General features: G+C 38.4%; 1 protein-coding gene across 4 annotated transcripts in view; it reads right to left on the bottom strand.

Annotated features, from left to right (window-relative positions):
- Positions 1 to 27,459, bottom strand: part of DOCK10 (dedicator of cytokinesis 10) — a gene marked incomplete at its 3' end in the record, with an annotated part of 267,236 nt that overhangs the window by 14,184 nt on the left and 225,593 nt on the right. For all 4 annotated transcript variants that reach the window (XM_080798220.1, XM_080798222.1, XM_080798219.1 and 1 more), the window contains exons 31-50: positions 26,358 to 26,402; positions 24,355 to 24,530; positions 24,112 to 24,228; positions 22,909 to 23,020; positions 22,062 to 22,183; positions 21,860 to 21,974; positions 21,703 to 21,769; positions 21,434 to 21,481; positions 20,295 to 20,396; positions 18,197 to 18,321; positions 16,587 to 16,699; positions 14,868 to 15,005; positions 14,292 to 14,474; positions 13,636 to 13,746; positions 11,411 to 11,626; positions 9,714 to 9,771; positions 9,277 to 9,375; positions 6,381 to 6,487; positions 4,528 to 4,650; positions 4,277 to 4,390 (exon numbers count right to left, since the gene is read on the bottom strand). In XM_080798220.1, coding sequence (XP_080654346.1) covers positions 4,277 to 4,390; positions 4,528 to 4,650; positions 6,381 to 6,487; positions 9,277 to 9,375; positions 9,714 to 9,771; positions 11,411 to 11,626; positions 13,636 to 13,746; positions 14,292 to 14,474; positions 14,868 to 15,005; positions 16,587 to 16,699; positions 18,197 to 18,321; positions 20,295 to 20,396; positions 21,434 to 21,481; positions 21,703 to 21,769; positions 21,860 to 21,974; positions 22,062 to 22,183; positions 22,909 to 23,020; positions 24,112 to 24,228; positions 24,355 to 24,530; positions 26,358 to 26,402 — 2,291 coding nt within the window. The remainder of the gene's footprint in view (positions 1 to 4,276; positions 4,391 to 4,527; positions 4,651 to 6,380; positions 6,488 to 9,276; positions 9,376 to 9,713; positions 9,772 to 11,410; positions 11,627 to 13,635; positions 13,747 to 14,291; positions 14,475 to 14,867; positions 15,006 to 16,586; positions 16,700 to 18,196; positions 18,322 to 20,294; positions 20,397 to 21,433; positions 21,482 to 21,702; positions 21,770 to 21,859; positions 21,975 to 22,061; positions 22,184 to 22,908; positions 23,021 to 24,111; positions 24,229 to 24,354; positions 24,531 to 26,357; positions 26,403 to 27,459) is intronic.

The following is a 27,459-nucleotide window of genomic DNA, read 5'->3' as shown; positions in this document are numbered from 1 at the left end:
AAGAGAAAAGAAGCTCCAAGAATGCAGAGAAATGTTTTCATATAAATATAAACCCTTCTTTCTATACATATTTTGTATACTTATTATATGTATTAAAATGCATATTTTATATCAATGGTTTTCATATAGGTGGGGAGCCAGAAGGATGTATCACAACCCAGAATGGAGAAGGGTTTTTTTTTTTTTTTTTAAACTATACATGCATCTTTCCTCCTCCCCTTAATCTTTTCTATCAAGATTCTGAAATACATCTACACTCGTGTAGGCATGACTGAGAATCTGGGACTCTATATCCTTTGGTCAAGAGAAGAAAATTTCCCACAGCCTTTGATTTATTCATTCTGGGAGCATCTGATGTTTTAAGTTATGCAGGGGGCATTCACTTGCTTCCTTACATGCTAAATATCAGAGCCTAAGTATTTCATTGATTACAGCTGATGTTTCATTACTACTGTTGTTTCATTACTCTGGAAATGAATACTTTAGGGACACTTTGGAGGGTGCTGTATATGGGCTGCTCTGTGTAAAATTATTCCCACAGTCAATGATGCCAGGTGTCGCATTAGAAAATTCATGCTATGCAAGACTTGCAATTTTAAGACTCCTGCCACGAAAGAACAGTTTCCAACTTGTTTTCTATTGTCTGGCTCATTGAAGACATAATATTAACTACTCTAGCCAATACCACGTAAAGAAAGCACTATCCACATGGGACACTAAAATACCCAAAGGCCTTGTGAAGGCAAAGAGCCTATTGCATATTATATTCCCATAATCTTTGCAACATGATTGTGAGACATGCCAATTTGGATATTAAAAGATGAATTTTACAGAGACATAAAGTACCATGATGAAAAGAAATTATATCTGACTATGGGGATTATGCTAATCAAGTAGTTAAGACTTTATCTTAGATCTTTGGAACCTTTATTCTGTACACGTTCAGGGAAATGTTCATGTCTAGTTGGTATTTCTTTATCATCAAGTGTAAATTGATGTGCACCGTCTGCTCCTGCTGAATACCATAGTTCATATTCTCCATTTGGTATCCTGGGACAGGTATTTGAATTTCATTTGATGACTGAGGCTCTAAATGGCTGTGTATCAAGACGAACCGTTAGTTTTTGTTCAAAGGCAGCTGGAGTTTGAGCTATAAAGTACCATGCCTTGGCTTGTACTCAGGTCTGCAGATTTAACAAAACACTTTTAATCTCAGGTTGGAATTTTTAATAAAAGACAATTGAGAATATTGGCGGCACGTATTAAAAGAAAAAAGGCCAAATGTGCAATCAGCACTCGTTATTGAGAAATCTGCAAAAAGAACAGAGTTAGGTCATTTGAAAGTAGCTCTTCCCAGTTCTGCCTCCTGTCCCCCTCCCCCAGTCTATTTAGTACAAGGGTTTTTAAGTATTCTTTTAGTAGGTGAGTTAAGGACCCATGACCCCCATTTTATAAATGAAGGTAGAAAATCTTGGTATGGATATGGGGAGGGCTTAAAGAATTACAAAAAAGTATGTTGTGGTCAGACGAGCAGAGCTGAATGTGGACAGGCAATGTGTGGATAATGAAAGAATTTGTTTTTGCAGCTTAATTAGCAATAATTATGTTGTATTATGGTGAATAATTTTTGTATGTAAAAAAATGTATGACTACAGGGGCACCTGGGTGGCTCAGTGGGTTAAAGCCTCTGCCTTCGGCTCAGGTCATGATCTCGGGGCCCTGGGATCGAGCCCTGTATCAGGCCCCCTGCTCAGCAGGGAGCCTGTTCCCCCTTTACTCCTGCCTGCCTCTCTGCCTACTTGTGATCTCTGTCTGTCAAATAAATAAATAAAATCTTTAAAAAAAATGTATGACTACAGGCACTTTTACATGGTTCAAAAGGGAAGAAGATTCTTTGGTGTCACAGAGCTTTAGGTGCTGGCATGTTATTTCTGCCTCTGCCGGCTTTCCAGAATTTCTTACATCACTTCTCTCTGAATCTTTAGGAGCCCTAATCTGCCCTACTGGCTTAAGCTTTAGTCCACTGGTCATCTTTTGCATTGGGCATTAAGACCATCACCGCTGAGAATTCTCAGAGCTCACCACCACAGAGAGCCCTGTTTCTCCACAATACTTATGTGGAAAGGAACAGGGTTCTTTCAGGAGCCTGGGAAAGTGCCCGTCGATGGCAATAACTCCAACGTCTAAAAATCTGACCTCCATGCCCTTCTCCATCAGCTGCAGTTCCCAGTGGTCTGAAATGAGAAGATCATCTCTAATACTAAGTTTATCCTACACGTACTGCGAATATGCGGTGCTCATATTTATCTGGGTGTGCACACAAGGGCACGTGTGTTTATGCAGGTTTTCAAACCATATTTACCTTTGTGTAGAATGATAATATACATAAAAAGTAAAGGATACATTTTTGTAATTCAGATAACTGGAATAAACACAATTTAGTTCAAGAAATGCCGGATGACTCCAAAATGAAGGGAAGCAGGGTAATCTCACCTTTTTACCAAACGTTGATTTGCACACAAAAAGTTAAGGTTCAGTATGACTATATGGAGGGAAGTGTGAGGATTATTAGAGCATGCAAACAGAGAAGAAGAGAACACTTACCACAGCCTGGAACCATCAAGACCAAAAGAAGGAAAGAGTAAACGTCTGCATTAAAATCTGGTAGGAAAAGAGCAGCATTTGTTTCCACCTGTTTAGTATCCCTATATTAGAGACTGGCTGGAGAAACCATCAGGTGGGCAATCTGGCTTTCAAGACTGGACTATTCGTGGCGACTTACTACTTTTTCTTTGGAAGGATCGTAGATTTGAATCTTGTTTGTCACTTCCTTGCTGCTCAGTTAGCCTGTGACCATTCCCTGAATACCCCGTCTTTCCCTCTGCCATCCCTCAACACACACATTTCCTTTCCAATGGGGTGTTCCGCCACTTTTCTTGTCAATGTTTCACCAAGGTCAAATAGTGCTTCTTTCCTTCATGATGTTCAAGATATCATTCCCTTAGCTTCTTCATCCTCCCCTGAAGCTTCCCCCATTTTCTCCCTGCAAGGTACACCATCACTTCAAGGTACACTACACACGTAGACATGTGTGGACCCCACACATGTCTACATTTAGTCTGTATCTGTGGACTGTCTCCACTAGTTTTGGCTATCTCTGCAATCCTGGTGCTGCTATGTGAGGAGGAAAATCGGAGTTGGATGAATTCGTTTATGGTAAGTGGGTAATGGGTAACGCTTCTCTTTCCAGGTAGAGAACAGCTAATCTTTATTAATTCAGAAGTTAGTTCTTAAGCTGTCTTTGGCAATTAGGGGAAAACATGTTTTTCAAAAGACTTTAGTGGCAAGCAATATGGAATGACCATGCTGGATCTGACTTCTTCAGCTACTGTCTTTGAACATTCTGAGGAGAAAAAGAAGCTATCGGCAGCACTGTCTTATGCGAGGGAAGGGTAGGAAAGGAAACAAGAGGGCAGAGTCATATGAAAATAAAAGGATGGAACATTCATGCACACAGGTCAGAGCCTGAGGTATGCCTGCTGCAGTGTCATCATGTTATAAGCCTTCTTGAAAAGAAGCAGGATGGTGCCTGGGTTTGCTCCACTTAAAGCCCTGCTCAGAGACACTCATAATTAATAGAGAATATGTTACTTAATTTTCTGGCTAATACTTTGGCTCACTAATATTATTATTCTGGTTCACTGCTAAGGGGGGAAGCTGGGGAAGATAACGCAAAAGTTATACTGACCTACAGTACAGAAAAAAAAAATCATACAGTGTGCTGCCTGGAATCAGTGGTAGTTCAGAAGGAGGAGGAAAGAAAATGCGTGACTGTAAGGTCAAAGGGCTTTGACATGGTGGAGGCTCTAGGAATTCTTTATTTCCCAGAATGCTATGAATTTCATTCTTCAAAACACGTTCAATTTAATTTCACTTTAACATAGGATGTGAAACTCTAATTAGATATTTGGGGTTAACTGGGAAGAAGATGATGCCGAAAAATAAATGCTCTCTTTCTCCAAGAAGTTAGAAATCATGGTTTAACTAGATCTGTATTAAGACCCCCGGATTTCTCTGCCCTTTTGTTCCGCAGTTCACTATATTCCCGTGGAAAGACATATGGCCCTCACATCCAGAAAACCCCTCAGACATACCCAGACACACCCACATTCTCTCAATCCCTTGGCATGTGGAGTTTGATGTCTCAGAGAGAATGAAAGACAAAGTTTCATTGTTTAACAGAATGTAGAGGCCACGTAGCTTCTATTGAACTTACCTGCCCGTAAAATGCTACACGATAGTAGCGACCAAACAGCCGTTTCTCCGAGTTGACCACCTCTGCAACTTTCAGGTATGATCGATGAATGTCATAGTAGAGATCTGATAATTTCTGAAACCATAAATCAAAGGGTTTCATGAAGGCAATGCGGACACAAAAAACAGAGTTTCCCTTTTTTTGAACATTGTAAGTAATTCACCAACTTAAAGCAGGATGTTTTGACCAAGGTCTGGCCTCAGAAAACGTACTTTGAAGTCTCTCTGCTTTTCAAAGACAGCGATGATGGGTTTGTTGACGTCAGCGATGAGTTCATATCGCTCAGACTTCCAAAGAAACTCCACACACATGTAGAGCTGCTCCACCAGGATATTCTGTAATTCCCCAAACCAAAATGAGATTTTACATGATTGTGTAAACACAGTGTACACATTGTGGTTCATCCCTGAAACTTGTTTTCAAAACTGTTACACTGTCAGTTTTCTTTATAGCAGGGCTGTTGTGTTCCCTTTGTTACTGACATTTACACCATCCTGCAGGGGATGGTGGTATCTTCTTGGATTCTTCTCTTTCCATACTGAATTCGCCCTTCAAATTTGCTAATTTGAATCTATGAAAAGCCTTCAGCTCTGTCTAGTCCTTTCCTGTTCCATGGTCTCTGCCTTAGATCAAACCCTTCTTCCTTCACTTCCAGACCCCATAGTGGTCTTCTAGTAATCTGATTTCCACTCTGGTCCATCCTATGTGTTGTTCTCCGGGAATCTTTCTTTCTACAACGTAAATCTGATCTCAAGCTCTCCACTGCCCTAGACCTTTGTAGGAACTCCAGTGTCTCTGAATGGCCATCCAAACTCTCTAGCATGGCACTGAAGGAGCTCCACAGTCAGGCACCAACCTCCCTTTCAGTCCAACCCCCCACTTGCCACTGACTTTGCACTTTGGTTATACCATCCCGTACCACTCCACTCTCAGAATACTTTTGCACCTCCACGCATTTACCTGTGTTGTGGCTGCAGCTACAAGAACCTTATTTTCTCATTTGGCCCCTTCAAGTCCCATCAATGCCAAGATCCAGGGTAAAAGTCTGGAGAGCTTTCATATATGTCCCATCCATCTGCATCCCAATCACTGTCACTTAAAAAGTTCCCCTTTAATTGCCTAGATTTATAGTTGTTGGGTCTTAGACTGGCTAGTCCCCACCCTGAAAAAATTTGTCCTTCTCAAGATTCTAAGCTCTTTGAAAGTCAGCATTATGTCTTATTTATCTTTGTCCTCCACCCTGAACTCAGTGCCTCACATATACTGGTGGTTTAATGAATATTCAGCTGAATCAAATTATTTACTCACTAAAGCAAGTGGATAATATTGTAGGAATCTTTTCAACAATGTCTTTGAAGAAAAGATTCTTAGATGTTATTTGAAATAGTTAACAAATATGTTGTTGCATTTACTGTTTGCAAGGTATACTAAATCAAAATAAACTATATAAATTTTAATTAAAATCCACCCCAAAACTTGCTTTCTGTATCCTTTTTTTTCAATCTATGTAACATTACAATTTAAACCATTAGCTGGTGAAATATTTTATTTACTTGATGAGGGAGCTCTGTTTTCTTTATCAAAATTGTTGCTATGTAATTAACACTAGAAAGCTTGTTTTGAATTAATAAAATATAACCATGGTTTGCAAATCAAAAGGTTTTCTGCAGAAACTAGTGAGTCTTTCTGTTCAAGTGTATTTACAAACAAACTTTCTAATGCACTAAAAAGCTGTGGCTAGCTCACAAAATTTTCATCATCCCTTATGACGTTTACCAAAGGACCAACGAGTTCATATCTTATAGAAGAGCTGACATTATATATTTGGGTCCATCTTAGAGAAATAAAGTTTAGTTTAAATATTCATTGAAAATTATGCTTTATCAATGGAATTTGAGGTCTATTAATCTCAGCTTAATTTTAGCCTGCCTTTCATTTAACCTAAGTCCTATTCTTCAGTAATCTGGTTTCTGAATAACATTTTCTCCTCCATATTTAGCTTAATGTTAACAGTTCAATGCATCTTCTTACTCAGTTACTGTACACTAGATTATATTGATCTAACCTCATTGTACGGTGTGTCTTGCATTCCCGAATCTTCTTTCATTGCTCCTTCTTCTTTAATATTTGGTGTAATGCTCAGAAAAGCTGGCCAGCCCATAGAGAACATGCCTTGAGTGGACCAACAAAATGTGACATTATTATTTTGAGTCAAATCTTGTTTGGAAAAGATAGTGCCTTTCTTCATGACGTTACAAGTGGTAGTACAATAAAACTCACACAGTCAATGAGATGGGTAGATAATTCTGTTGATAAATATTCTTTTCCAGGGCAACCAATCATCCTGTTTTATAAAATTGTATCATTTTTCAGATAACATTTTCTTTTAGAAGCTGGCATGGAATTATGGACAGAATACAGAATTTGTAGATAGACATTTGTTCTAATGTTCTAATTTAGCCAGACTTTTTGAGCCTGCTTCTCCCCATTTGTTAGGCTGAAGATGTTAATATCTATCTCAAAGGATGGTTGAAGCGATTCAAAACATTAATATTGAGAAAACACCTGGAATGGTCAGTGCATTATGGAAATAATGCTTATTCCTTGCCAATTTTCACTCTTATGCATTATCTAGAAACTTTCTTAAAATTTCCTAGCACTGTGGCTACCAAGATAAGAAGGAAAAGATCTGGCTCTACAGATAATATATAAAGATATTTGGTCATGGGCCATGTCCCCGGAGGAAGGACTGGAGCTGAACAGTGGGGAATTTGAGTAGTCAGGAGCACAGCTTGGAGTGACAGACCAGCCCTTGAACTTTGGTCCCATCACAAGCTAACCATGCACTCTAGGTCAGATTGTATCATTTCTCTTGGTTTTCTTACTTGAATACAGGAGGCCCTAATAGCACCTAACTCAAAGACACATAAGAGGCAACTAATGGAGATATTGCCAGTATAAAGCTCAGTGTGGGCCCTTACATGGAACACGTGCTTTTAAAATTATAGCTAATACTTCTGTGAGATGTTTCCATTTTTAATTATCAGCTCATGAGCTATGTAACTAAATGATCACTCCCCAAATGTGCTTGAAATTATAATTAGAATAGTTTTTGCAATTTAATCCTTGCATTAAAAATTCTACTTCCCTACTTTTTAACATAATAATGTTCCTTCTGTAATTAAACATATATTAAAATATATGACAACCCACTAGTAGGGATATATAGCAGAGAAAGTCATGATATACTTTTTGCAGGATGATGATTATTACAGTTGTACTTTCTAGAGTTGTTTATCTTTGCCTATATTCTTATTATGTGTACATTGTATTGAAGGGGATACTTTATTCCTCTGATTTAGAAACATCATAATATAAAAGTATATTGAGGACTTCGGATATATGCCAATGGATATGAATATACGTTAATGCATCATAAAATCACATTTCTTAGAGTTTACTAAACAAATATGTTCTTTTCTCAATGGATATGTTACAGTCCAATGTTACCTTAGGTCTGGAAATGGGTACTTAACATTTTTTGAATATTAAAGGTTCACACAATATTTTGGGATATAAGTTTCCATAATTTCTCAAACTGACCCCTAGTTTTATCAGATTTTTTCAATTTTGTTTTTGTTAGAATTTGAAATCATCTTTATGGAGCTGTACGGTGTCTGATTATGATACAAAATAGATGGGGAAGAAGGGTACATTAGACAAAACAGTGATGAGTTTGATGACATGCAGATAAAAAGGAAGCTAAATCGTAAGTGTGAAACGAAGCAGGAAGATCCCTGCATTTTAGCATGGACAGGAGCCATGATGCCAGGTCTGGTCTCCTCCTCAAGTAAGTGACCTCACTGTCTCAGCTTTCATTTTAGTCATTTGGTTCAAATGCCTTATTTGGAAAATCCACTGAGATTCTTTAGAAGATATATGCATATTTAAAAGAATAGGGGATTAATTATGCTTCCAAATATTGTGACTAAAGTCTATTTACCTTTTGTTCAATTATTTTGATCTTAGTATCTAAAGATTTGTTTCTGTTTTTCTTACACTGAGCTTTCCACTACATTTCAAAGTGAAGAGAGCACTAGGAAATAGATCGCAGGCCGTAACCTTTGGGTTTGAACACCCTTTTGCAAGAGAAAACAGGTTAAATGGATCAGCTATATCGCTAAATGTTTTACAAAGAGTAATTCTTTAGTTATTGTTACAAAACCTTTCATCAAACTTTAAAGATGACATATTCTTCATTAAAGGGAATCAATACTATAAATTATTATGTGTTGCAAGTTGTTTGAATCGGTTTAGGCTTTTTTTTTTTTTTTAAAAGATTTTATTTATTTGACAGAGAGAAATCAGAGCTAGGCAGACAGAGAGAAGGGGAAGCAGGTTCCTGCTGAGCAGAGAGCCTGATGCGGGGCTCGATCCCAGGACCCTGAGATCATGACCCGAGCTGAAGGCAGAGGCTTAAACCCCTGAGCCACCCAGGCGCCCCGGTTTAGGCTTTTAAAAAAGGAAATGGAATATGATGATTATAGAGTCCTCATAAACATTTTTGGCATTCCTCGTTTTGAATGAGTTGTCTTATTACTTTTCAAAATTAAAATAGATTTCTCTTGCAATTTTAAACAATTTCAGAATAAAACCCCAAGGGCAAACTAGTATGCAGATTGGTAGCAAATATGGCTATGACTCATAATCCTAAATATTGGATAAGATGCAGTTCTTTGTGCTGAGAACTTTTCTGTTCTAAACTTCATACATTTGGGTAGATTTTGGAATGGTAGGAGCTTTAACCTTTTATGAGTGGTAGTTATGAAGGTCTGAGATAGTTTTTCTTTTAAGAATACATTTCACAGTTCTATCAAAGTAGACTTTAAGCAGCAGTGTGATTTCTTTTGCACTGTTCCATGGGGGTAAAGGAGTTTATGTGGGAGAGTTAGGCCACTCACTTCCTCCACCAGGAGCTGTTAGTAATGGGTAGCTATCACAGGGGTGGATATCCTCCGGGAGCAGGGATGGTGTGCAAATCTTTTCCATTTTCCAGTAACCTATGGTAGTGCAAGATGAGGTTAAGACATTGTTACATGTTAGTGTTAATACAAGCTTATGAGACTATTAATCATTAACCAATGAAACATTCTCATTTTGAACTAAGAGGCTGACGAGTTAGCCTTTTTGTACATAAAATAAACATGATATAAACATGATAATGGCATGAGAGAGCTAAAGTTCATAAGTACAGTATAATTAGAAATATCTGTGAAAATTAATGTTACTTAATAAAACACAATTGAGATTAATACAACCTAAAATTAATAAGTTAATTGTAATTTAGGTTTCAACATGTCAACTTCTAGACTTTTCTCCCTGCACATGGTCGTCTTACCCTTTCTTTTCAGGTATTCTGCAATGAGGGCAGCTATATGGATGTAGCACATCGCAGCCTATAATGAAAAAAGAAAACCGTTTCAGAGGAAAACACAGTGTGGATTTCACTATTCGTCTAATCAGGACGAATCTTCCAAGGTGAGTCAGTATTCCATGTGAGAATATGTGGAGGAATCCTTTTAATTAAAGAATCAAAAACAAGAATCGATTTGATTTCCAAAAAGTTCGCCATCAAGAATAAAACGGGTATTTGGGAAATTTTGTTTGTGTTTATCTGGGTATAGTCTTCAAGTGGGTGAATGAACTGACCTGAAGGATTTTTCAACGGAAATATCTTCCTTCCTTAATATCTAAGTCTAACATCTATATTTTTAAATCCACAGTTCTCTTTCCTTATCAAAACTATAAGCTATGGCATCGGGATCTAAACTGGGTGTAAAATTAAGCTACCTTCTTACTGTTTCTACTACCAATAATGGCCCCTTTGGATGATCTATTGCCTTTAAGATGGTCGCCGCACAAGGTGTTACCCGATTAAATAGTGCGGCCTAAAGAGCCATGTGTGCTCCCGCCAGCCACATTATATGGCAATTAAAAAAAATATTTTATTTATTTATATGACACAGAGAGAGAGATCACAAGTAGGCAGAGAGGCAGGCAGAGAGAGAGGGGGAAGCAGACTCCCTGCTGAGCAGAGAGCCCAATGTGGGGCTCGATCCCAGGACTCTGAGATCATGACCCGAGCCGAAGGCAGAGGCTTAATCCACTGAACCACCCAGGCACCCCCATATGGCAATTTTATTGTTCTCTCATATCTCCTGAAAAGCCTTGAACATTGCTGAGCATGTACTAGAGCCTGACCTGTTGAGGTCCAAATGACTTCGGCTTTTCCCTTTGAAGGTTGTGGAGTTATTTCTCCATTTTCTGGACCGTCCAAGGGAACTAGAGTTTCTCATTCTTGTCCCACCAAATTGCCTCCAACTGGGGTTTCTGATCGACTCTATTTCTATTCCAGGATCCCTCATATGTGTTTAGAAGAACTTCAGGTGTTAGGATTATTCCAGACAAATTAATCTCTTCCCCAAAGGGGCATATTTCTGAGAATAAGGCAGAAGTTTCCCACTTGGTGTCTGGAAACCACTTGGGGGCTGTGAATTGCTGCATAAAAATCCGCCCAGTGTTTGAACGGACATAAAAAAGTTAGGTATGATTTATAACCTTCACACAGTGCACTCTCCTCACATGGCTCATGGGAGCATTAATATTTCCAACACCAGTTCAGACTAGCTGCAAATGAGGACAGATTACCCCAGCCCGAGATTACTCACCATGGTGGCAAACTTTCCCATCCGAGTCCAATTCCAGGGAAGACTTTTTAAAACACAGAACATTAACTTACATAACGCAATTTCCAGACATCCTTACAACCATCCTCCTTAGTCTTAGGCTTTTACCCTTCAGTTCTGCATTGCATATCCTACAATTACAGCTGATACCAACAAGTCTGGCCTTGACTTGGTATCCTTTACATGGAGTCGGGCATTCTTGAATCCTACTTGCAAATTTAATGCACATCATATATCATTGGGTCATATCTAGATAGGTGGAAAAATATGGTAGCCTACTGTAAATGACAATCCAGTTGTCCTGATAAAGAGGACAATACCAGTGGAGGACTGAGCCTTGGCTAATTACCTCAGATAAGTCTCCGTTTCTTGCATGAATCTTGGCCATGCTTTCAAGCCAGGTCCTCCGCAGCTCAGGGGTGCTTGCATAGGAGTTTGCCAGACTGTACTGGAGATCCACCAGCATCTCGGGGTCCTTCTCATGCTCCTTCATCTGAGCTGTTGCCATCAAAACAGTCCTTATACGTTTCGTCAGATCTTTCACCTCTGCTGGGAAGTTGCTGTTCTTTGGAAAACAGAGCACCTGGGTCGTTATCTGTTCTTAACCCCTAAGGTAGGTTACTTCAAGTTATGCTATTAATCGTGGCTTGGCGTCACAGCTGGGTGCATTCTCTATGTTGTTCATAAATATGAATTTTCTTTATTTCTTTAGATATGATTCTACGTGTTGATTGTGGTTGTACACATTTGAGCATAAGAACTGCAGGGGACTCTCTCTTCTCTGCTCACCTAGCTTCTTCTAGTAAGAGCATCCTGATTGCTCTTTGAAGCTCTCACCTCTCTGGCTCTGGTTCATGTGATTTGAAAGGGTCTACTTCATTTGGGGGCACCAGTGTGTAGTCCACCAAACTGGCCTGGCCAATCAACTTCTTTGACCCCTCAAGCCAGTGATTGGTTTAGGAATGGGAATATGATACAAGGTTTAAACAAAGAGATTCAAGTCTGGGACATTGATTGGGACTACAGAACAAGGTGTTTTTTCTTTCCTTTTTTTTTAAACAATTTTATTTATTTGAGACAAAGAGAGATAGCATAAGCTGGGGGAGAAGGGGAGGGGTAGAAGGAGAAGGAGAAGCAGATTCCCTGCTGAGCAGGCAGCCCCACACAGGGCTCAGTCCCCAGACACCAGGACCATGACCTGAGCTGAAGACAGACACTTAGGCAACTGTGCCACCCAGGTGATCTGAGGCACTTTTTCCACTTATAGAATATTCCAGTGTCCTCAGGATTTCTGAAAGAGTAAGCTCATGGGGAGAGCATTTACATTTACTTGTAAATGAAGTAAACAAAGAGGAAAACTAAGCTGAGAGATAGAGACAGGCAAACATTGAGGCAGTACGGAAAGGGGGCCTGAAAACATGATGATTTTTTAATTAAAAAAAACTTTTTTATTAAATTTTTTCTCAGAAGTATCTGATATACATCACTGGGTGAGTTTAAGGCATACAGCATGGTGATCTGATATATATATATAGATATATATATAGATATATATATCTATATATATATCTATATATATATCGGGAAATGAGTACCACAATAAGTTCAGCTCACAACCACCTTCTCATGTAGATGAAATACAGAGGAAGAGGAAAAAAAGGAAAAAGGAAAAGAAAATCCCCTTATGAAGACAACTCAGGATTTTCTCTCTAAACTAACTTTTCTGTATAGCATAGACCAGTGTTAGCTATGGTCATCATGTTGTACCTGACATCCCTATTTCTTATCTCTCCTACAATGAGAAGTTTGTATCTGATGACCACCTTCCCCCAATTTCCCCACTCCCCACCACCTGCCTCTGATAACCACAGGTCTGATTTCTTTTTCCATGATTTTCAGGGTTTTTTTTTTTTGTTGTTGTTGTTGTTGTTAAGATTACACATAAGTGTTAAGATACACATAAGTGAGATCATACAGTATTTGTCTTTTTTGTCTGACTTATTTCACTTAGCATAATGTCTATCCATGTTGTCATAAATGGTAAGATTTCCTTAGTTTTTATGGATGAATGCTATTCCATTGAATATATGCAATTGCATTATCCATTCATTCACTGATGGACCCTTAGCTTGTTTCCATGCCTGGGCTATTGTAAATAATGCTGCTATGAACATGGGGGTACAGCTATCCTTTCAAATTAATGTTGAAACATTGTTTTAATCCCTGGGCTCAGCCATGCCCTGGACTCTATCCCTGGACTTTTCAGTACCATGACTAAAGAAGAAATCTTCTGAAATTTCTAAAAGAATGATTCAATAAATTTGGCCAAGAGTAAGATTATAAGAAAATGAATATCCCATTCAATCACACATCTTGCAAATTCCACTTAACAGATGACAGACTGACAGTGTTAGAACTGATTATTAATTCAAATAAGCAAACTCAATGTTAGCACGCAGTTCAAGTCTCAAAAAACAAAATACAGAACTTGTATTTTTAAACGATTTTGATATTTCACAAAAGAATTCAGTTTAGTTTCTAAGTCTTTGAAAATGCCCACAAAGCATTTCTTACTTTCATTTGCTTGTCTCCATTGGCAAAATTATTGGTAATTGCAAGGGAATGTTGAAACCGAGAGCCTCCAATCCCAGCGTCAGCTATTAACTGGCTTACGGCCTTGATGAGCTAGAAGAGAAAAGAACAATGGAACTTCAAAAGTGATAACCGAGAAATAGTAATTTTAAAGAAATCCATTGGACTGGATGAATGCGTCTTTGATTTCTCCCTGTGGGTCCCAGGAATAGCATCTTCATGCATTAAATTTTTAGAAGGTCATGTCATCTAGGGCGTTTCCTATAATTTTAGATATTTATATAAGAAGGTTGAAGGAATCTTGGGATGCCTTAAAGAAAGACACTTCTCTGCGAGGAAGAAAGATTCTCTGCGAGGAGAATCTGGTGGGGTTTGGCATTCTAGCCATGGTCTCCCGAGTTGTGTATTCCATTTGATTCTGTTCCCTGGCAGAAGAAAGGAAAAGTCTAAGTGGAGTTACGGACTTTGTTGATTTCTGCCCTCTTCCTCTGAGTGAGAGTTGACTATGCCAAGCGTCTTCAAGGAGGGGTCTGGTAGAGGAGTTGGTAGCTTTTGCCCTGAAGCCAGGCGGCTTTTATCAGTGCTGGAACAGATGAGTGGTTTTCACAACAGCATTAATGAAACTTGACAGCACTTACTTGTAAGTGAGACCGGACAATTGACTTCTGCTTGTTAAATTCAAAATTCTTCCTCATGAAAAAGTACAGAAGAGCTGATGCTTCGGTCTGCGTTGACCGTGACCTGTGGTTACAGCATTTCAGGACTTCATAGCAGAATGATCCACACAGGTCGGCTGGCCCCTGAAAGAATGCTGAAGGAAACTATGGAAATAGAAGGACTGGTTAAGGGTGGACCATGCTTTCATGTCGCTCTGTTTATGCCCAATTTTAGAATTCCTTAGAACAAAATCTACCTTTTTTTTTAAACCTTGTCTTTTTCTTCCATCTGCAAGTGGAAGGGATAGAATTGTATTTATTTAAGTCTATATTAATATTTTTTCCCTAGAAATAATCATTCTCTACATTGTAAGTCTCCCATGCATCAATAACCAGTGACGACCCAGAACTAGAGATTAAGAGCTTTGAAATGCTTTCTATTCACCCAACATTGTTGAAACACAGGGATCCTTTCCTCCATACTGAGAGATGTCAGGATTAATATGCATTTATCATCATCCTTCCCTGAGCTTTCACTGGAACTAGGAGAACGCTTACCTTGCATACAAATAATCTCAAGGAGGCAAACACATGCTTCAGTGCTGTGGCTGACTGGTTGACTTGGAAAAAGAGCATGTAGGTGTCAAAGACCCTCTTCATCATTGAATTTTGACATTCAGATTGTTGGAGCTGTCTCTGGAAATTTAACAAAGAAGTTATTTAGGATGAGTGAAAGGACAACTTTTTTTTTTTTTTTGAAAGATATTTATTGTGAACCTACTATGTGGTAGGCACAATTCTAAGTGCTGGAAATTGTATTGAATAAGGCGATAAGACCTATGTTCCCACTGAAACTTATACAGCAGTGATTGAAAAAATTATGAAATAAGAAAATAGAGCAGAATGATAGGATATAACAAAAAGTAATTACTTTGGGGATAGGGTTACTCTAGACAGGGTAGTTAGTCAAGACCTCTTTAATGAATGAACTGATATGTGAACTAAAGGAATTGGTTATGGGCAGATCTGAAGGGACTGTTTAGGGAGAGAGAAACAGATAGTACCAGGGACATGAGTTGGGAAGAAGCTTATGAGTTCAAGGTTGAAAAGAAAAAAAAAGAGCAGAGCAGCCTGAGAATGGGGCATGGGGTGAGATGAGGAGAAGTGTAGAAGAGGAGGTCACAGATGCGGTCTCAGAGAGGCAGGTCCTCGTAGGCTTTGATAGGGCCTTTGTGATGTCTGAGATTTGATTGACATTGTCACTGAGTAATAAATAATTAAAATATGGTTTTTGCTTTTCCTATTACCCATGATGACATTTCACCTGAAAGCAGAGCTTTCTTGGCGTAATCATTCTGTTTGGTGCAGACTTTATTCAGTGGATCCAACTCTTCCGAGTTCAACCCTGAACATTTATAAGCTCATTAGATTGAGCTAATAGTTTAAATATCTTTATTGAGGTATAGCTGACATGTAATTTCTATAGTTCACATTTCTAAAATTTTATGTAAATGGAGACATACAATCCAAACTTTTTGTTTGGCTTCTTTCACTGAACATGAGTGAGCAGTATTCTAGTATATGGATATACGACCATTAGTAAAATCCATTCACCTGTTGATGTACATTTGGGTTGTTTTCAGCGTTTATTAAAAATAAGGCTTCTATGAATATTTGTGTACACAGTTTTGTGTGACTAAATGAAATGCTTTTATTTCTCCTGGATAAATTCTCAGTGTTGGAATGGCTGGTCACACGACAGACACAGTTTCAACGTTTTAGACTGCTATACTGTTTTCTAGAGTGTCTGCATTCCCATCATCAGTGGATGAAAGTTCCAGTTTTTCTATATCCTTGCCAAAAATTGGTATGGCCAGACTTTTTAACTCTGGTGATTCTAATAGTATGTAGCTACATAAATGACAAATAAGCACACGGAAAGATGTTGGGTCTAGCTGTCATTTGTCTCTCCCCTCAAGATTGAAAAAGTAGAAACACACTTCCCTTAGCTGGGCTTGCCTGAGAGTGAAGCAGGAGGAATAAGGAAAAATGTTTATTATTTGACAATAGTGATGTATGTATGTACGTATATCATTTGAGCAGTAGTCAACTTCTGTTAAATTCTGAGTCTCATCTTTCAAATTTTTTTCCACTCACGCTTATGTAGATTTATGTAAGGTTAGTTGATTTCATAAAATACTTTAAAAATAGGTTCTTGACTTCCTACGACTTTTCTACCTCCCATTTTATGTTGTGAAGATGTTAGAATCAACTTACCTGGTGAGTCTGGGTGAAGAGGGATAGCAGGTCCAGAATAGTCAGGCAAACCTCTGTAGCTATATTGGCCTCTGTGTCCACATGGTGCACAATGTCTATTTCATTGGAGTTGCCTGCAAAATATAAAGTAGAACATGCATAAATGTCTAAGAAAATTCTTTGTATCCCGTAAAAGACTTTTTTCTATTATAACATATTCAATGTTTACTGGTGTTTTGTTAAGCGATTTATTAAATCAAAGTGCTTTTGTTTGTTCAATTACCTTATTGGCTGAATCAAAAACTCCAGACAGAGTCTTTAGTGGATGCTATAGACTGTTTGTGTCTCCCCTGCCCCCACCCCCGACGATTCATATGTTGAAGCCCCAAACCCAATATGATAGTATTTGGAGGGGGATCTTTGGAAGGTAATTAGCTCTTGAGAGTGGAACTCTCCTGAATGGGTTAGTGCTCTTATAAAAAGGGACACCAGAAAGATCACCTATCTCTCTGTCATGTGAGGACACAATAAGAAGGTGTCTGTCTGCAAGCCAGGAAGAAGGCTCACACCAGACATCAAATCTGTTGGCACCTTGACCTTGGACCTCCCACCTTTCCAGAACTATGAGAAATAAATGTTTGTCGTTTAAGCCACCCAAACTGTTAACTTGTAACAACTCAAACTGACAAAAACAGTGTGTTTGCCCTTTTTATATGTCAGCTATAGACGAGAGTGATCCATTTGCCATTAGTTTTTAATTCTTTTCCATTGACACAGGCATTGACAAAGTCACATTTCTCTCATTCTCAGTCTGGGTCAAGTTTTATGCTCCCAGGCTAACAGACTAAATGTACAGTCTCTGTGGACAGTGTGCATCAATGGCCATTAAAGGCACTAAAGTTATTTATAGGTGAAGGCACATGTCTTCAAACAGGTAACTCTGGTCATATGCCCAGAATCAGTAACATGTACACAGTACAAAAAACACTGGGTCCATTTTTCCTCATTCACAAGCTGGAATGTGTGCATTATTGTGTTCAAGATGTCACACATGTTGTTTCTAGAACATGGGCAACTTTCTGCTCTTCTTGAAGAGCAGACAATAATCTGGTTGAGAGGCCCCAGAAGCCTGACAATAGCAAAGTCACTTGATACCAGAAGAGCTACACCCAGCAGATTATACCTAGTGATTCGCTTTTTTCCCTTTCTTCTTTATAAGGACACTACATTTTTTAAACCTCCCTCTTTGGTGATTTTTTTTTTCCCTCTAAAAAAAATTCTCTGGGGGCACCTGGGTGGCTCAGTGGGTTAAGCCTCTGCCTTCGGCTCGGGTCATGATCCCAGAGTCCTGGGATCGAGCCCCACATCGGGCTCTCTGCTCAGCAGGGAGCCTGCTTCTCCCTTCCTATCTGCCTGCCTCTCTGCCTGCTTGTGATTTCTCTCTCTGTCAAATAAAAAATTAAATAATTAAAAAAAAATTCTCTGGGCTACAGCAAGCCTGAAAAGCAGTGATCTCGGTGGCATGCCAACATTCCCTACGTTGCTGAAACATTATAATGCATTTCATGTTTTCCACACATCTAGAGAAACACTGATCACCATCATGTTCCTATTATTTCTTGCTTACTTACTGGATATGGTGTTGTCTAACATCTGTAAGAGTTTGGGGTTCGAAAGTGCATTTTTGCCTCGAATTATAGGTAAGGTTTGTGATCTGTGCTGCTTATGTCCTTCATGAGTGGACGTGGTATGCATCCTGAAAATTAAATAGGAAAAAATGGTTAATGTACGAGAGAGATGACATATAGATGCTCAATCAAGTATTCTAGATTGAGTCAAACAAAAACAATTTTTAAACAGAGATGTTGCATTAAAAATATTGATTATAGGTAACATGATAAAAGGGGGTTTTAAGAATACTTTAGGAGAAGTTTTATTTAAACCAAAAAAAGGTTCAGAAGGATAATTAATACCAAAGTATGATAGAAGAATAGTAGGTACTGAATTTAATCTGAACAGGCATATTCACTACTGTTTAATGAAATCGTGAGATTCCATTGGAAGTTCATGGGATTCTGTCCTGGTAGGGGAGAGAAGTAGGGGGTCCCTGAGTGCAGGTACTTTCCAGGCCAATGACAATGGCTGGCAGTGGCTCTCATTTGATATCTCCTTGGCACTTCCATCTGGGGGAATGAACCAGTGTTATGTGGAAGTAGGAACACTTCCCATTCTTAACATTCATTTAAGCTATCTTTTGGCCAAGATAATAGAACATTTTTTTGAGGAAAGCCGGCAATAGGAAAAACCCTGAAGAGTCAAGCTTATAGGTATGGCAATGGTTTTCTCTTGGTCACGCTTTTCAAGGCTCATTTGGTTCTGACCAAATCAAACGCTCTGGATGGACTGAGGCCCAGAAGATCTAACTTTGGTTTTCAAGAGCCAGAGGAGTCCTTGTCATTCCTGAAGCTACAAGAAATAATGGGTCCTGGGTTGTATGGCTGGGACCTTTGGGACTGGTTTATTTCCAGGTTTTGAGTCTATTTTAGTCTGGAAATTCTGGAGGAAAAATCCTGGTTTCTAGAGAGCGAGAGGTAGGAATGGCCAGGACCTGTCTAGATCATTCAGGAAGAAGCCTGAAATCTAACTGACCAAACATCAACAAAACCACAGTGACCTCAGGTAAATTATTACGGTCTTTAAACATAAAAAGTCATTGTTTATATCCTCTACTCTATTACCATTTGCAAAACACACCTATTACATTTTCTCATTTATTTTTACACAAGGGGCCACTTTAAGGAGTCTTATGGACGAAGAGGCAAAATTTACTCCATGATTTACTGGTTATTTACCACTTTCTTATTTCTAAAATTCTTTCTAAAATACAGCCATTTTCCTGTTATATATTATTATGGTAACTCTGGGAAGAATAAATCAAACTGGAGAAAATTTTAGCAAAGAATTCTTATTTACTAGACTCAGGGGAGAATTAAAGTAGCATTTCAGGGCAAAATTTCCCTACAGGGTAGGTTAATAAAGGATGACTCCAGGTCCTATATGCTAGTCAAATCAGTGTAATGACTAGGAAACCTACCATAAGCTTATGGGGACATCCAAAGCCTCCCTGCCTTTGACCCTTTAAAAAACAATTTGAGCTCTAAAGATGCTGCTGACATATTACAATTATTGAGAGGAATGGGGATACAACCTCTCATTTTACTTTGTCACTAGGAGGTTAAGAAACATTAAATGAGTCATATATTGGAATTATGTCTTTTTGGGTTCAATTAAATTAAGGTACCTATTAACCCTCATCCTATGCATGGCATTGTGCCCCGAGTGCACATAAATAAAGCATAATCCTTGCCTCTTAGGTCTTCACAAGCTAGCGGGGCAGACCGGGCAGTACCTGAGAAGTTTTTTCAGAAGAACACAGAGTTACTTGAAATCTGCATTTGGTTTGAAGTATATGCATATATACACATGTGTGTGTGTGCATCCATGCAACCTCATGTGTGTGCATCCATACCCCCATACACGTATACACCTCCTATCCATGTATTTATGCATATATATACACACATATACATATATACAACACATTGATACATGTGTATATATGTGTACACATATACACACATATACATGTATATACACACATATATGCATACATATACACACATTTATACACACAATATGATTACAAATATCAAGCAAATGTGATGTTACCATTGTGACAAGGGACCTGATGCTTGGCAGGAAGGATTAGATCCCTTGAGAGTTCCATTGTTCTGGGTGGACTGCACAAATTTAAATGCAGCGGCAATTTTTCTGCAAGGAAAACAGATGTTTTAATCATAGCTCAGTATTTGTAATTTATTTATAAATACAGAATGGCAACTGACAGGTTGATTATTGAACAAGGAAATAAGTTCACATGCTATGAAAAACAGAATTGTATTTTCTTCCAGCAATGGGAATTGGGGGTTTAGCGAAGGTGCTGGGGGCTTCATGGTCTCTCACGAGGAAAGGATGTCAACACAAGAGTTATTCCAGATTCATTTTTCTCTTTAGCTTACTGGGAGTTATATTCTTTCTTTCTTTCCTTCTAATTGAAGAATAGTTGACACACAGTGTTATATTAGTCTCAGGTGTACAACATACTGATTTGACGAGTCTATATGTTTGTGGTAGTCCCCAAAAGTGCACCTCATCTGTCCCCAAACAACAAAACCAAAGATTATATTCCCTACGTTGTACCTTTTATTCCTGTGACTTATTCACATTGGATGTATTTTCTTTTTTTTTTTTTTTTAAGATTTTACTTATTTATTTGACAGACAAAGATCACAAGTAGACAGAGATGCAGGCAGAGAGAGAGAGGGAGAAGCAAGGCTCCCTGCTGAGCAGAGAGCCTGACTCGGGGCTTGATCCCAGGACCCTGAGATCATGACCTGAGCCGAAAGCAGGGGCTTTAACCCACTGAGCCACCCAGGCACCCTGGATGTATTTTCTTAAATAGAAATCGTCTACATTACGCCCTGGATGTATTTTCTTAAATAGAAATCGTCTACATTACATCTATACAAATGATAGGTAAGTTAGTTCAGACTATGTAGGAAATGTGGTTTCCTTTCAGAAAGGTATGTTTTGTGTTTTATTCTCTCAACAGCTTTAACTAGTCCTAGACCTACTATGGGTATAGGGCAATCATTAAACTCCTGTGTCTACTGTGAGGACAACCTTACAATCCTTATGTGCATTTTAAGATTTCTAACATATATCTATAAGTCTAACTGGATAAATCACTATTTGTCATAATTTTTTTAAAAGACCAGATTAACCTATTGGAATTTTAAAGTTATTACCTTATTATGTTGCGTTTCCCTAGGTATCTGAAATTTTGAAGACAAACACTGGAAAGGAAAAAAAGTCACATTCTAATTATTCATGACCTTTTATTTATACAAACCATTCATTTAAGTACATTAGAAGAAAAAAATACATTTTCTTTAAATATTTCATCCATTACCATTGATAGATAGTTTAGTATATGGGTCCTTAGAACGAAGGATGGCACACTAAACTATTTTGAAGCTTCAGAAGAAAATGTTAACAAATCAACTCTATCACTTACTCCAAGATGCTGAAGAAGTCAGATACCTCTGGGCTGGGTGCTCTTTGCCAGTAGGCAATCAGCGTCTCTGAAAGGAAATACCATGGAGCATGAGACTCTTGGAAACTCAAAGTTTCTTCCTTTTTAAAAAATTGTAATTTTCAAGAGCTCTCCTTACCTTCCGAAATGGTCTTCATAATGTGAAGAAAGCACATGAGAAGACTCCTGGTTTCTGCTTGATCTAACTTGTCAAATCGAAGGGTTGATCCTATCAAAGACAAGGGTCTAGGGACCTAGGAGTGGAAGAACCAAGAAGAGTTGAGGTAGAGTGAGAGACTGCTGACTCACAAGGTGCTGCATAATTGGGAAAGAAGCCCCACCTTTTCACAGTTGTCAGTCTTCTCACTGCTCTTCTCATTGGTGCTTGGGTTGGAGTCAAGACTTGCTAAGGAGGCTCTGGAGTCAGCATGGTTTACTGTAGAAATAGCTATTGATGAAAATGCTGCAAACACAAGCCACAGCACACAGATGATAATGAGATGCAATGGGCACACACACAGAGCTAAAATGATGACCCAAAAAGATATGGAGCATGGAGGTGGTGTCAGTGTTGGGCAAGGTTGACATAACAGAGTCTGGAATTGCCATTAAAGACATACCACATTGTAAGAATGGTCGTGAAGACCACACCGGCATTAAGGATTTAGGAAAATTTAGGCCATTATAAGTGGAAATAAAGTACTGCTTGTTCCTTTGATTTCTCAAAAAAACTTTTAAAAGAAAGTTTCTCTTATAAAAATGCTTTAATAAATGCTCATAAGGTTGCTTTTGGGGAAGAAGCTTTCAAATTTTGACAGTTTATAAGAATTGAAAATGACATTTCCAAAATAGTTCTTAAAAGTAAATTTTGAAGTTGACGGGCTATTATATTTTAACAGGTTGTACGTAATGAAAACTTAAAGATTGTTTCCAGAATGAAGCAATTTGCTAACATATGAGCAGACTGCTCTTTGAGCCAAGAAGAACTGAATGCTAAGTAGAAAGAGGAAGCCCCTGGATGGTTTTTAAATAAATGGGTAAAGAAACTCTTTAGCTGTATAACTATAGTGTACTTTGACATACAGAAATTATGCACATTGAATTATGGAGTGGGTAAAAAACATGATGATACGTGACGTAAACATGAATGAGAGTGATACACAAGTGTTCACCAAAGGTCTTAAGTACCTGCTATGGAGTTTAAAACATCTTTAGAAAATGATGTGTCCACAGAGTTTGCATGTTTCATAGCTGACTGGGTGTGAAATCCTCCATTGGTGCTGAGGTCGTCTCTAGACCCCTGCATTTCAAGCACAGAAGAGATTAATGGGAATTGCCATATTTCAACATTGGAAACCCACACATGCTTTCTTTGTTACACTTTTGATTTGATTCTATTTGACTCGACCTTTCATATTCCAGCAAAGGTCTTCTGCAAAAGTAGGTAGTAGAAATAAATAGTCACAACCATACTCTTTGACAAGCCCATACCCCTAGTCATCACTTGATTTCTTATGTGATTTTTTTTTAACAACGTAGCTGAAACTACCTTATAGATATAAACTAAATGGTTGGAATGGCTACTGATTTTTTATGGATTATACTATAGATTACATATCATTATAATCATGGGTTATATTATGTCTATTACTAATACTAAAAACAAATTCCAAATATTATGTGCTGGTCTCTATAAGGGTTTTCTACTAGACCATTTAATCCTCATAAGAATCCTGTGATGGAGGAATTCTATCCCATTCTATAAAGAAGAGAGTAGAGGTTGAAAGAGCCTGGATTACTTATCTAAGGTTACATTGCTAGAAACTGGTATCACTGGGACTTGAACAAGGTCTTCCTCTAAACAGCTTTCCAAAGGCATAGCTCCTAACTTCAAGGTGGTAATATCTTGCCTTCCATAGTGTGTTAATTCATCTGGGCTGTGAACAGAAGTATCCGGTCTCAAGTGGCTTGCTGGGCAGCTACTATGGTGCCTCAGTGGAGGAGGGATGGCAAACAGGCCACTCCTGGGTGTGACTGAAGCACTTGGCTACACTAACACCAGGTGGTCACGAAGCTCATGTAGGGGAAAGGTTAGGGGAGGGGGGAGGGAGGAGGGGCACGCTGTGGATGGGGCCATGCATGCAACAGAGGAACCTGGTAAAAACTGGACAGAACTGGAAGGTGATACAGAGAAGAGAGGAAAATGATGGATGAGGTGGAAGGCTTCAGGGGCCAATGTGGACCAAATGACATTGATGCCAACATCTCAAAATGGCTAGCACGAAGTGCTTAGTTTGCTCACAGTTGAGGGAAAATGGCTCTCCAGGGCAAAAATACAAAACAGGCAAACTCTTTATTAAAATGCACATTTGAACCATTTTGTAAACTGACCTGATTAGATGTGTTGACAGTAAAAGGATACAGGTCCTTTAGGTAAATCCTTGGCATGTTGTCCAGAAGCATGCCATAGAGGGGCATGTATAAACTTGCTATCTGGGCCTGCTTCTCCTAGGTGGAAAGGTAGTCAAAAGAAATTATTCACATAAAAATCAATAGACTTGTGGGTTTGCTATGCATTTAATGCAGTGAGCCATTAAATGGTGTTTAGGGAAGGAAGAAACAAAAATCACTCACTGGTTGTCTGTATCGATCATCAAATGAATGCTTAGCCATTAAATTTTTTAGGACAGCTAAAGCTAAGTGCCTGATGTCTTGGTCTTCTTGCAGGGCAAAGCCAACTTCTCGGAGTAGAATTCCAATTAAGAAGTGTTTGCGGCAAAATTCATTCGTGACTGAGTATTCAGGCATATCTTCGTGAGGAAAGCAAAGAGATCATGTCATTGAAAATCAAATGATCACTTTATAATTCAGAAAGATTTATCCAACAACTATCAACCCTCTCACCACCAGGGAAGGATTCAGTAATGCCGTCTTACTACAGAGATGAGAAATGAGAGAGAGGAATGTTCCAGAAGTATTGTGTGTACACTACTACCAATAATACTCACTGACCATGGTCAAATTCTATAAAAGTGATATGTCTACAATGCTACAGGAGTTGAAAAGAGAAGATTGATTTTCTGTCTAGAAGAATCAGGAGGTGTGACTGGAAGGAATATGTCGAGATGGGCCTTTGAGGCTGTTGAAGGTTTGGAGAGGCAGAGGGTCAGGAGCCAATGGTGGTGGGGGTTGGGGGTGAAAGAGAAGAGGTTGGGAGGACCAGGGGACAGGGTTTCAGTGGCACAGATTTCTGAAAGCACAGTGTATGGGGATTATAGGTTGGGGGCGTACAAGTCAGCACAGCAGCCAAGATGGGGTGGTGGGAATTGAGACTTGAGGGGCACTTGGGGCCAGATGATGGAGAGACCTAAACACAAATTCTTTAGCTAGTGCCTAGGACCCTCCACCATTTGGCACTGAATTCTGTAGAAAGGGTTATGTCACCAAAGGCTTTGAGATCAGTGACCTGATCAGACCTATGCCTATTTATTTGCTCACATGGCAACAGGATGTAAATGAGTTATTCCTTGGGGGAAATGTGGGGTAAGGGCTATAGTACAAGAGGTTTGGCCCCGGGGAGAGGGAGGGGAGAAGTGAGATGCATCTGGCCTAGGGTAGGAGGACCCACGTAGTAGAAGAAAAATGACCAGGGCAAGTTGGCTGAAGGATGTGAAAGAGCAAGAAGAGGAACACCAAAGGGACTGCAAAATCTGGAGCCTGAATTATGGAGAAATTGGAATCTTAAAATTTCCACTAAGTATGGATTTATTCAGAATTGCCCAATGTGCTTCCTAAATGTAACCATTAATAACAGGACTAGCACCCACTTCTAGAACACGTATGGGTGCCAACACAAGGCCAAGCCCTTTATGGGGGTTATCTCAGTGAATCTGCGGGATTACATGTTAGATGTAATGAACTGCTGAAATATTACAGTACATCACTGACTAGGAGCCAATGAAGAACATAGAGGTTTGTAGTCTAGGAGGATGCCACTGGAGGTGTAAGAAAAGGGAATGTGAAAGTTCTAGAAATAGTGGTTCAAGGGCGTAGTTAGGTTAAAAACATTTCTCTGTGTAATAGTGAGTATTCGTGAGGGGCCAAAAGTAGAACACAACTTTGTAATTCCCAGCCTAGGGCTAGAGAAAAGTTTGCCCAGACTATTCTAAGTTATGAATCTATTTCAAGTAAAAATGATAATTTCAATCTTTAGAAACAAGCTCAAAAACCAGACCGTGGTTTATTGACAGAAATATATCACATGAAGCTAGTTACACTGAACAAACATGTTATTGCATATAGCTGGGAATTTTGTTTATGATGCACTCTAAGAAAATTTCAGAGGATTTGGGAAATTTAAAAAAAGAAGTAAAACTCTGGAGAATAAAATAAGAAAGAATTGAAGTGGGCAAAGCATTTAATTATCTGTAACCAATGTTCAGTCAGCTTATTGACTATTTTGATTGTATGATAAATATATGCCTATTTTTTGGCATCTGGAGATTGGAAACTTGAGTATGTATATCTATCAATATTATCTATCAATATTATATGTAGCATGTGCATCTATCAATATTATCAGATTATGGTATGGCTACTGATGCTTAGATAATGTAATATAAAATGTAATTATTTACCTGATGCATGTAACTCTTGAGTTGATTCTGAAGGTGTCAAAGGATCTGGATTTAATGGGAATAAATGAAAAGTTCAGATATACACATACTCAGGTATACACCATATTCATTAACAATTGGTAATTTATACTGAAAAATTAAAATATATTGTCCTAAACTATAAGTAAGACTCTTCAATAAAGTTTTGTTTCTTGAAAATGAATACCATAGGTTGTCTCCTTAAAAAAAGAAGCCATGAACAGAATTATTTTAATTCTTGGCCTTGTACCTAAGCACCTGTTTTTTTCTATCAGAAATCTGCATGCCACAAAACACATATTTTTATGTTCACTGTTGATAATATCAGATCTATAAAGAGACTATTAGGACTTTTCCTGAGCTACTGACAAATAATAAACAATTAGAATTAAAATATAAAACAGGTTTGCTCCTCTTGAGTATCTTAACCAGCATGTCTCACCCAATAATATCTTGGCACTAGTTTATAAAATAAAAAGGAATACAAAACAAAAGTTGAAAGTAACGTTTCTACCTCTTTTTCTATAAAGGCATTTAGATTAAATGTACTTTGTAAATAAGAAAAAAATGGAATAATTAATTAAATAGCTTATGTTTATTCCTTAATGGAATTCAATAGGTTATATTTAAGATTAAAATGACGAAACTTTTATGGTATGGCATACCATAAGAAACTCTTAACTATAGAGAACAAACTGAGGTTGGCTGGAGGGAGGTGGGTGGGGGAGGGGCTAAATGGGAGATAGGGATCAAGGAGGGCACCTGTGATAAGCACTGGGTGTTGTCAGTAAGTGATGAATCATAAGTTCTACTCCTGAAATCAGTATTACACTATATGCTAACTAACTAGAATTTAAATAAAAATTTGAAACATAAAAAATTAATTAAATAAAATGACATTTTCATAGGCTTAATAATGTACTTTACTCTATTTTCCCTCCAAAATACTAGCTTTGTATAATACATATCGTAGAAGTTGCAATACATGTGAGGAGGCTCTTTACCATCTTAGTTTCTGCTTTCCATGAATAACAAAACTGTGCCCTGTGGATAATTTACTCACACATTAGAAGCAAAGACATTT

This window comes from Martes martes (assembly GCF_963455335.1).
Source record: "Martes martes genome assembly, chromosome: 3".
NCBI classification, from domain to species: Eukaryota; Metazoa; Chordata; class Mammalia; order Carnivora; family Mustelidae; genus Martes; species Martes martes.
The sequence above is the reverse complement of the archived record's forward strand: the minus strand, read 5'-3'. Positions and strand labels throughout refer to the sequence as shown.